Source organism: Macaca thibetana, chromosome 12 (genome assembly GCF_024542745.1).
Source record: "Macaca thibetana thibetana isolate TM-01 chromosome 12, ASM2454274v1, whole genome shotgun sequence".
Lineage (NCBI taxonomy): Eukaryota > Metazoa > Chordata > Mammalia > Primates > Cercopithecidae > Macaca > Macaca thibetana.
In genome coordinates this window covers 20,026,332-20,038,642 of record NC_065589.1, presented here as the reverse complement: position 1 = coordinate 20,038,642, position 12,311 = coordinate 20,026,332, and the positions used below count along the sequence as shown (strand labels likewise).

Here is a 12,311-nt window from a genome sequence, read left to right as displayed (position 1 = left end):
AGAGGACCATGAGGTAAATAAAAATATCTTCCTCTTTTTTTGCCCAGTATATACAGCCGGATGTAAATGCAGTAATTTCCATTTATATGCAGCTTCACCTTCCATGACTAACTGAGGTCTGAAAATATTAAGTGGGAAATTCTGGAAATAAACCATTCCTAAGTTTTCACTTGTGCACTGTTCTGATTAGTGTGATGAAAAACTGAGTAGAGCTGTCCCTCTCTGACCTCCCCAGGACATTAATCTTCCTTTCGTCCGGCGTGTCCACACTGTATACACTACCTGCCCGTTAGTCACTTAGTAGCTGTCTTGGTTATCAGACTAAAAACACATCATATATACAGTGTTCAATACTACTTGCAGCTTCAAGCATCAATCGGGGGTCTTGGAATGTATACCCTGCAGATAAGAGGAGACTACTGTAATCCCAAAGTATTCATTATGTCATAGCATGCATTTTCCACAGGGGTGAAAACTGGTTCTTAAAGGAAAAGGCTGGGGCGGGGCGGCTGGAGGGGTATGAAAAAAATCTTCCATATTAAAATGGTTTGTGTTGCTCCAAAGTTGAGCCCTACTTGACAAAAATCTTACTCCTCAGTATTTAATTCCTCTCATTGGGTTTTCTTGGGTATCACACAAGCAACATTGATATGGAAGATACAGTAAATGTGTGCAAGAACACTGCTATAAAACTATGGCAACAGATGGCTGTGACTGGAAGAATCTGTCCATTGCTAGATCTCCAAGTCACAGTGAATGGGATGCCATTTGACTGCCTTGTGGCTGATCTTTAGAGCTTTTGTGTGTAGCTTAGGCTCTGAGACTTAAACAAAAATAGTTTGCATTTTACTATTTAATTCAAAAGGTTATTTAACACATCATTAGTTAGGGTAAGTACCCAAAAGAGTGGGCGTGGTGGCTCATGCCTATAACCCCAACACTTTGGGAGGCCAAAGCAGGAAGATCACTTGAGGCCAGGAGTTCAAGACCAGCCTAAGCAACATAGAGAAACTGTCTCTAAAGAAAACAAACAAACAAACAAACAAATTAGCCAGGCATGGTGGCATGTGCCTGTAGTCCTGGCTACACTGATGGCTGAGGTGAGAGGATCACTTGAGCCTGGGAGGTCAAGTGGTGATGGTGCCACTGCACTCCAGTCTAGGTGACAGAGTGAGACCCTGTCTCAACGACAACAAAAAAAAGTACTCAAAAGAAAAAAAATGCTAACAATATCTGACTATCAACTAGATAAAAGTCATTTTCTTATATTAAGGAAAAGTTAAAAGTTAAATTCACTAAAAATTATTTTAGCTGGGTGTGGTGGCTCCCACCTACAATCTCAACACTTTGGGAGGCCAAGGCATGTGTATTGTTTGATCCCGGGAGCTCGAGACCAGCCTAGGTGACATGGCAAAACCCCGCCTCTACAAAAAAAAAAAAATTAGCTGAGCGCGGTGGCATGCCCTGTAGTCCCAGCTACTTGGGAAGCTGAAGCAAGAGGATCACAGTGAGCCGTGATCGTGCCACTACACTCTAGCCTGGGCAACAAAGCAAGACCCTGTCTCAAAAAACAGCGACTGTTTTACTTTTGCTAAAGTAAGTTTTGAATGATTTTTATAATTTTTTATTACTATGACCATACATGTGTATAAATTGCTCATTGGCAAATATAATTTGATACACTACAGTTTATGTAAGTAAATAAATAACATTAAAAGTTACCCAGCAGATATAAAGTGAAATGTTAATCATTTTTAAATTTAACTTAAAAATTTTGATTAGTTATTGATAACCCTATATTGAAATTTTTAAAAGCTTTACGCTTATTTTTATGTATACAGCACAGCTATACATACATTACATAATACATATATACAGTATATATATAGTGTACCTGTGATATTAAAATTTCATGAAGGAGCAATTAAGGAAAAAGAAAATATCTTAAAAAGGCCCTTAGGGGAGAGATTAATTTTTAAAAGGTTAAGAAACACTGTTACTGCAATATCTACCAGACGGTATACCAAGCTGACCAAGCCATTCATCTTGGGACTTTATTCCAATTTGCTACAAGTACTAAAGTATCAGGAAAGCATCAAAACACCTAGCCCTCAAAAAGACTTACATGAACATGAGTGGAGAGAACTTTGACTTGTGCATACAAGAGAGTGAAGCAACAGCAGTAAAAACAAGACAGGGCTAAGTGACTCATGTGATGATTGCCGAAGCTTTTATAAAAACAGTGCCTGTGTTATACCACTATTCCAACTGTGTGGGAATCACTGCTTATTTATTTAATACTGCCTTGTCTTTTAATTCCTTCAAAGAAGCTAAGGGAAATGGTAGTATTTGTAAGCTTGCCTCAAACACAAAAAAGCAGACATCCAGAGAAATAAAAACAGTTTCCATATAGACTAACCAAAGGTCAGAAGCTTAAAAACTTCCAATTTTTTTCAACCTGTTGTCTTCACAATTTCTTTTTTGATGGTAACTAAATGTGGGCATGCTAGAAAGATCTCCCTTTATATACAAAACGTCCAGAACATTTTGTATAAACCAAACCATAAACTGAACACTTTCACTTCAACAAGTTATTCAACAGATATTTTTCTCATATATTTCCAAGCTCATGTTACACTAAAAACCAGTGTGACGACCAGGGAAACATCACAATTTCACCCATATTTTTTAGCAACTGAAATCTTTCACAGGTGTCCTGAAAGGGGAAAAAGGTCATGAACTCCAGGTCAAGCCAACGATCGTTAGGTATTACTGTAGCAGAAGGTACTACCCACTGTGTATACATATGGTACAGGATTAAATGTGCATATTACTTACAAGGTTATTTTTCATTTCACAAAATGTATTCTGAGCAGCATGAAAACTAGAATTGTCAAAACTAAAGTTCTAAACCTTCTGTCTCTCCAACAGGGATCTTGTCACAAGTTAAATTCAAATTTTCTGTAGAACTGTAAATAATCAAAACTGAAATAGGTAACAAGCTAAAGGGGGAAAAAAACACAGGCTCAAGACAATGCAGCCAATCACACACAAAGCCCATACATTCTACAAGATATAATTTTTGCCACTGATTTGCCCAGCAACCACATAACTCTTCTAAACACAAAAATGTTGAGAATTTTCCTTGCCCAGAAGTGGTTTTTGAAAAGGATAAATGCATCTTAACATACATAATTAAGTTTGCAACAAACCACAAAAAACGAAGGGGAAGAAGCCTGAAAAAAAGAAAAAGCATATATATGTGCCATAATAATCTGACCCAAAGCCACTGAAACATTTGGAGTTGAACCCTTTTGAAACTCTTAAAATGCTCTGCAGTCTGCTAAAAAGTTAAAGGTTCTTCTTTTTTTCCCACTCAGCATTGACCTTATTCTGTCATCAACTTGACATTCTATCTCACCTTATGGTGTTAACTGCAAGGATGCTCAGGAAATAAGAAATATGTAAGACCAGGGGACCATGGCTTTTCACTCTGGCTACAACTACGGGCTTTCTGGGTGCTCCTGCAGATACTCCACATGCTGCAGAAGACTGCCCCTGCATAACAAGCAAGGTTACACTCCAATGTCAACAAAACTCCTTAGATCAATGCAAAGATCAATCAGACGAATTTCCAGATTTCTTACAATGCACAGGGCCAAGTTTCTCAAAGGTGAATCAAGTTCTGTTCCATTCATCCCTACCACCAAACAAAGCAGCACAAAAGAAAGCTTAGTAGCATACATTAGAAGGACAGGAAGAAATAGGTATAAGTGCCGATGTAACTGACATATGCAGGAATCTCTGGAGAACAGACTCAGCTCAATTATAACTGCAATGCCACTAGGGATTTTTAATTATTAAAAAGTAAACCATATGCCAGAGTAATATAAGACAACTCACTCAGTAATCAAGAATGGCAGGAAACGGTAGTTCTTAATCTGCTTCTACTCTACTTTTTAATACTCTGAAGACATTTTCTTAGTTGAAAAAGCTGTATGTAAAATAACAATAAATTGGAGGAAATGATGCAGCTAAACATGCCCCAGTAACAAAATTCCTGTGTTTACTGATTTGCTTAGGAGTCTGAAAAACAATTTTGTTCCTTAGTTGTGCTATGTATGTATGCATGTGTGTGTGTGTATATATAAAATATATATATGATTATCCTTTTTTGTTTATGGTTGAAGAAAACAAGGTCTAAAGAAGTGGCTTGTCAAAATAAGTCAGTAACAAAGTTGGTATTAGTTTTTCATCTAATATATATATGTGTGTATATATAAAATATATGTTTAAATTATATTTATATATTTATATATTATATATAAAATATTTAAATATATATAAATATATAATATATATTTAAATATACATATATAAAATATATATTTAAATTATATTTATATATTTAAAATATATATAAATATATATACATATATATAAAATATATACACACACACATATATATATTAGATGAAAAACTAATACCAACTTTGTTACTGACTTATTTTGACAAGTCACTTCTTTAGACCTTGGTTTCTTCAACCATAAACAAAAAAGGATAATCATATTTGCCATTAGATAATCAAAATAGAAATCCCTATGAGAAATGAGGAACCATTATTTGTAATGATACCAATTCTCTCTGGCTTGATGGTTCTTGCAGAAAGCACCCTGAGAAAAAAGCACCCAGAGCTAGGTGCATGCCCAGGACTCCAAGAGACTAATGTGGCCAATGATGGTGATAGGGGGTGAAAGTAAATCTGCCTTTCCCAAAGAAAGCCCATTAGATATACTGAAATATATACTGATTCAGGCTGCCCATGTGTATAAAGCTTTTCACGTTCATAATCTTGGACATTTCAAACATGGAAAAACTTCAGAAGATTACAGTGTTCTACTATGAAAGCCAATGTAGATTCAAAAGGAACCACAAAACTGAGTCTGTAAATATTCATGCTAAATCAAAAACCAAAATAACAACCTGGCCTAACAAAATTGAACATAAAGATCTACAACCACATCAGAAGTAGTGACAGTTTATGAATGTGTATTTCCTAATTAAAAAAAAAAAATTCTAAACAAAAACAGCAGACATCTACATGTTAGGAAACTAGATACTAAATATTATATTCTGTATGGGTGCTAAATTATATGGAATTCAAATTATAATATCATAAGTTTAGAATTAGAAAAACCTGACTTTTAAAAAGAAGAACACAAATTAGCCGTATCACAAAAGGTTCCAAGTGGCACATATCACAAAATTTTCCAAATGATGAATACTGTGGCTTCTATATTCCTTAAGTTTCATAAATCGGTCTTTTCCTTGGTATAGCTATGAGCACCATTCAGGCCAAGTCCTCATTCTCACTCCTCTACAACGTGCTAAAATCCCTTCCCACCATTCTCTTCACCTCTGCTCTCCATCCCACTCAACCTACATATTGCTGCTAAATTAATCCCTCTAAAGTACAGATCTAGTATCATTTACCTGCTTTAAAAAAAGAAGCTTTAATACTTTTCTCCTAACTAGCTGCAGTCTTTCCCTAGCATTCAAGACGCCAAATATAGTTTCAAGCTCCTTCTTCACCCTATAGCCAAACCACACTACACTGTCTGCTGTGTTTCCAAACACACAGCCTGTGTTTCCCATCGTGAGTTTGCCTTGCTGTCTTCACCTATTTTTCCAAAGGCCCATCTCATTTGCAGAAACTCCCTATTGTTTTTCCAGATGCCCTGAAGAAGCTGCACTTTCTTCCTCTTCAGAAATGTCAAGACAATCATGTTAACATCTTTAACATCTCGGTTTGCGGGTCGGTATGTGGCGTTCTTTTCCCTGGCAGGTTGTCTGACAGCGGCACCTGTGTCCTACTTAGCGCTGTCTTTCTTGAAGTCTGCCTTATAACTGGGAACTCACACTCTTCTGATAAATAAATATCTAAGGAACCGACTGAAGCAGGAGAAATCACAATATTAAGATACCAGTTTATAGAAATATTATCCATCTAAAGGTTACACAAAGCATCACATTCACAACAAGCTATGCTTCCATTTACCACTTCAGCTCTTTGCAACCTTTCAAGTATGAAAGAAATTGGACCTCACATTCAGGACGCAATCTGCATCAAATTTTTATCTAGCTAAACTGTTTAAGAAATAAGATTTCTGAGAAGATTGTGCATGGAAGGAAAAGAAATGCTTCACATCAGCTTACAGGTTGCCATAAACCTGGATGACCTGGTCTTAAAGCAAAATTCTAGGATGGTAAACTGGTAAATAAGTACATACAGGCACTACGAAGGCAGACAACACTGGCAAGGATACTGGAGGCAGAAGCCGTGGGGTCAACATGCATGACCCGGCTCCAGCTTCCTTAACTTGCCTAACCCCAGTTCCCTCACTCATAAAACCGGGCTCGTGGGCTGGATGAACTCCAAGATCCAGTTCTAACATCTAGAACTCCAGAAGCATAACACATGTCTGCATTTTATTATTTCTCATGGAAAGTGGGTAAAAAATAACTTCCTGCTTATTTAATCTCTCATTTATTTAAAAAAAAACCAAAAAACCACACACTTCTTCAGCCTAAAAAACCCCATAGATTTCAGGGTTATTTTCAAAGGAGTCTCAAAATGAAAACAAAACAAAAATTAAATACCCACCAACAAAAACAATCCCTGAGGACTAATAAAATAAATATAAGAAAAAACCAAAAATATTACCCCACCAAATCTCACTACAAATAACTGTTAAATAACACTTTAAAAATAAATGCTCTGTTAGAAATTTAAGATGCCAAATAGAGTCATAAAGCACAGTGAGGTAAACAGTAGGATTAAGTGGTAAAATATTTTTCTCAAGTTGTTTCTGGACCTTTCATGTAACGAAATTAATTTAGATTGAAGCTGCAGAAATATGAAAAGCAAAAATTTCAGAATTCCTTGGATAATGAGAAACTATGAATAGGATATTAGGAGCACATATATACCACTTAGTTAGCCTAACTTAAACTCCCCAACAGAGATTGTACAGTACTTGGGATTTTAAACAGGATTCCCACCCTTGCTCCACCAACTTTATAACTTGATTAACATGTGTGAAGTCTTTCAGAATAACTTCTGAGGGGTCTTTTTTTTTTTTTTTTTTTTTTTTTTTTCTTTTGCCTTAAAGCCACCAGACAGGCAGCTTTTGAGTGCAAACCATCACTTTAGGCCTTACCAGCTTCCAGTTAAAACTTCTGGGTTCACCATGGTGCTGATGGCTTAAAGGTACCAGTAACTAGGGGTTACCATAGCTCAGTTGGAACAAAAGTATACTGTGCAGCGCTTATGAGAGTTCTGAAAAGTGTTTTCTTAAAATGCTGGAGGGAAAGGGGATATTTTCTGATTGAAATAAAACTCTATCTCCCTTTCTTTCTAAAATCCCAAATCAAAATTACCAACTTCATGAAAAACAAGGTGTAGCCTCCTCCTGACACTGTCACTAACTCTGGATTTGGCTCATCTGTCTTACCTTCCGATGCTTTGATCACATATCCCCCCTTGTCTTCACCAGGAGGCACATCGAGCAACTGCATAATTCTGTCCAGCAGCCCATGAATGATCTCAAACCCAGGATTCTTGTTGTAATAAACAGCACAGAGATGCCGGTAGTTTTTTGCGCCTACATCTAGGAAGATAAAGGAACTGGTCACAAGGCTGTATTAACCATTGCTTCAGAAACTGATTTACCCCAATACAAACTGAGAAAAAGTCGACAAAAAAGAAAACCAAATATTACACATTCAGAGAAGGATTTAACCTCAGAAATGCAAAATAAGATAAAATAGTCTTTTTTCAGCTTATCAAATTCCCTAAGGTGTTTTATTTGGGGGAAAGAGTGAAAACCCTCAATGCTGACCAGGGAAAATAAGACTTCACTGATTGGTAAAATTCTTTGCAAACAATTTAGCAATATATCAGAGCCCTAAAGCTTCATACTCTCTTAATCATAATACTAATACTACTCAAAGGAAATAGTCCTACATACAAAAAGGCTTTAGGTAGAAAGACATTTAGTACATTATTTCCAATAGTAAAATTATAAACAACCTAAATTAGGGATGGCTACATAAAGTACAGTCGATCACTCATCAGGATACTCAGTGGCTATTAGAAAGCATCTTTACGATGGTTTATCATAACATAGCAACAGCAAATAGTAAATGAAAATTTAAAAGAGACCACAAGGTTCAAAAAGAGGCAAAACTAAATTACATTGTTTAAAGAACAAACATAGGTTGGAAAACTATGAAGCAAGTAAGGGAATGACTATGACCAAAGTTAGGCTAACAATTACCCTAGGTTAAAAAGAAGAATCTGTGATGGGAAGGGGTCATATAAGAAGCTTAGGATACTGGCAACGTGCCATTCTTAATGCAGCTGATGGTTACACTAGCGTGTGCTTCGTAATCTCTTAAAAACTACTTACATTGAATACATTCTTCATGAAGCATTAAAAGAAAGCAGAATGCTAAAGTTTATGAAGCTATGCCACAACATGGGTGAATCTTGAGGACATTATGCTAAATTAAATAAGCCACTCACAGTAGGACAAATACTGCATGATTCCACTAATACGAAGTATCTAAGTCATAAAACTCGGAGAAACAGAAAGTAGAACGGTAGCTGCCAGGGGTTGGAGGGAAAGGGAATGGGGAATTGACGTTGAATGAGTATAAAAGTTTAGCCATGCAAGATGAAAAGTTCTAGAGACCCACTATATGCACAATGTGCATATAGTTAACACTACTGCAACTGTGCACCTCTAAAAGTTTACTAAGAGGGTAGCTCTCATAGGTTTTTTTACCACAACAATAATAGTAATTTTTAAAAGTATATGAAGAATAGGACCAGGCAAAACAGCTCATGCCTGTAATCCCAGCACTTTGGAAGGCCAGGGCAAGAGTTTGAGACCAACCTGGGCAACACAGCAATACCCCATCTCTACAAAAATAATAATAATTTTAAAAAGATGAAAAACAGGCCGGGCGCGGTGGCTCAAGCCTGTAATCTCAGCACTTTGGGAGGCCGAGGCAGGCGGATCACAAGGTCAGGAGATCGAGACCACAGTGAAACCCCGTCTCTACTAAAAATACAAAAAATTAGCCGGGCGCGGTGGCAGGCGCCTGTAGTCCTAGCTACTCAGGAGGCTGAGGCAGGAGAATGGCGTGAACCCAGGAGGCGGAGCTTGCAGTGAGCCGAGATCGCGCCACTGCACTCCAGCCTGGGCAACAGCGTGAGACTCCGTCTCAAAAAAAAAAAAAAAAAAAAAAAAGATGAAAAACAGAATCACAACTACATAAATATAGCCACAAGCCAAAAAACCCCATGAACAGAGAAAAAGGCTGAAAAGAAATATACCTAAATGTTAACATAAGTTATGTTTGGGTAAGGGTAATTTTTTCCAACTTTTATTTATTTCCCAATTTTTCCATGATTAGTATATGTAACTCTACTTTGAAAATTAAGACAAACTTACAAACTCAATATTTCATTTTGTTTCACTTTATTTTTTGAGATAGGGTCTCGTTCTGTTGCTCATCCTGGTGCAATCACAAATAATATGGAAGTGCACCGCAGCCTCAACTTCCTGGGCTCAAGCAATCCTCCCACCTTAGCCTCCAGGGGAGCTGGGACCATAGGCACGCGCCACCACACTCAGCTAATTTTTAAATTTTTCACAGAGACAAAGTCTCACTCTGTTGCCCAGGCTGGTCTCAAACTCTGGGCTCAAGTGATCCTCCCGCCTTAGCCTCCCAAAGTGCTGGAATTATAGGTGTGAGCCACTGTGCCCAGCTAAAGTCAATATTTAAAAAAAGAATTCCAACAGTCCAAATGAACACTGATGGATAAACAAATTGGTACATCTATACACTACTACTCAGCAATAAAAAGGAAAAAACTGTAGATAGACGACAACTTGGATGACTCTCAAAGGCATTATGCTGAAAGAAACAAGGCTCTCAAAAGGCTACAGACAGTGTGAGTCCATTTATATGACATTCTGGAAAAGGCCAAACTATGGGAACAGAGAACAGATAGTAGTTGTCTGGGGTTAGGTATGGGGAAAACAATGTGACTAAAATAAGGGGTTTTTAGGGTGATAGAACTTTTTGACCTTGTAGTGATAGTTATAATCATCTAAACCTGTAATAAAACTCATTTTTAAAAAGAAGTACCTAGTATAGAGAGGAAGACTGAAAGTCAGCAGTCATCATTTAACTTTGTAACACTGTGGCCCTTCAATAAATTCTGGAGACCACTGCTCTAACATAAATGAATGCTGGCCTCATTCTGCTTTTCATATTAAAAAGAGAAAGAACAAACTAATATCTGAGGGAATAAACTGAAAATAGAAAGCTGCTTCATGTTAGCAGATATTGAGCAAAACTACTTCCACGGATTTACTCCCATAGGTAAAAGCTACTAGCAATGGTTGACATAAAATACAGAATGCCTTTTATCTTCTAGATATCCAATTAAAACACGAACAGTTTAAGACACTGTACTCTAATATTAAAATAATATAAGAGTAAGCACATAAATGGAGTAAAAGGAAAACTAACATTAACTGTTAATCTGTGGTATCGATTATCTGGCACATGCTAGGTATTACCTATCTGTCAATTTATCTATAACCTTATTTAATTCTCAAGACAACCATGCAAGATAAATATTATTATTCCTATAAAACAGATGGAGAAACAAAGCTCAGAACGATTAAGTAACTTGCCCAAAGTCAAACTAATTGGCTGGAGCTAATACAATTAATTATATTGCTAATAAGTTACAAAACCAGGATTTGACCAGAATTGACTGACTCTAAAACCCATGCTCTTTACACTATAGGGTTTACCCAAAAAGATTTAAATGAAAACAAACAATATAACGGCAAACTTATATATGGCTATATATCCACTTAATATGGTCATGGATATGCATTGCTGAAATTTTTTTTATACGATAAACAGATGTTTTAATTTTCAAAAGTTTTTAAAATACTTAAGACTTCCATTTAAGCAATGGAAATAAATAATTTTTAAGGGTCAGTGAAGTTTCTAGCCATGAACAGTATTGTTACTTATGGAAAGTATATTCTGAGTTGAACTTCAGACTGAACAGATACAAAGAAATAACTGCCCTTGCCATTTAACATTTCTTAGTACACACTATATTCAAGGCGCTCTATTCTAGATATTCTTTGATGATGAAGGTCAAAGCCAGTACAAGGCATCTACAACCTAAACTCTCAGTAATGCTTTGTGTTTTTGAGACAGGCTCTCACTCCAGTAGCCCAGGCTGGAGTGCAGCAGCGTGATCTTGGCTCATTGCAGCCTTGACTTCCCAGGCTCAGGCGATCCTCCCAACTCAGCCTCCTAAGCAGCTGGGAGTACAAGCACATATCACCATGCCCACTGATTTTTTTTATTAGTAGTAGTAGTAGTAAAGACAGGGTTTTACCATGTTGCCCAGGCTGGTCTCGAACTCCTGGGCTCAGGCAATTTGCCTGCCTCAGCCTCCCAAAGTGCTAAGATTATGGACATGGGTCACCACGCCAGACCTCAATAATTATTTTCTGAGTAGATCCCTAAAGCCTAGAAAAGAAGATAAGCACACACAAATAGCTATTAAACAGGAGCTAGGACAGGCCAGGAGCAGACAGCAGGCCATATCTATGCCAGCTGAGGTAAGCGAGTAGCATACCACTGTCACCTCCATCATTTCCATTTTTAAAGATAAAGAAATTTGGTATCCAAAAGCTGTAAGTCAACATTAAAATCAGACAGGCACAAAACCTCACTAAACCAACCACATGCATAAACTAAAATGAAAAGCCTGATTCCACTGTAGGAATACAAACTTTCTCTCTCTCTGTCTCTCCCTTTCTTTCTTTCTCTCTCTCTCTCTCTCTGTCTCTCTGAAGGGAAAAAATGAACTGAAACAGAACTAAATTATCCCTTTCATACTACTGACTTGCTTCTGGGTATTTTTGCCATGTGGTACCCATTTATTGGTGTGGATGTCACATGCTTTCACTTTAACACACAGGCACGTATTGAAACAACTTTGTAACTCCGTTTTTGCTGTGAGAGAATAGCCCAACAGTAACACTACCATTAAGAGACAGCTTAGCAACATAAACTGGAAGTTTTATTTTGATAATCTTTGCCAAATTCCAAGTAATTTTTTCCTTATCTCCAAATTATGTAAAACTGTTATATTTCTGATATGAGCAGCAACATCTGGATTAAAAATTTAGAATTTTAA

General features: G+C 37.0%; 1 protein-coding gene across 3 annotated transcripts in view; it reads right to left on the bottom strand.

The window, feature by feature from the left end:
• Positions 1-12,311, bottom strand: part of FARSB (phenylalanyl-tRNA synthetase subunit beta) — an 896,824-nt gene that overhangs the window by 19,836 nt on the left and 864,677 nt on the right. For all 3 annotated transcript variants that reach the window (XM_050752079.1, XM_050752080.1, XM_050752081.1), the window contains one exon: positions 7,516-7,671. In XM_050752079.1, coding sequence (XP_050608036.1) covers positions 7,516-7,671 — 156 coding nt within the window. The remainder of the gene's footprint in view (positions 1-7,515; positions 7,672-12,311) is intronic.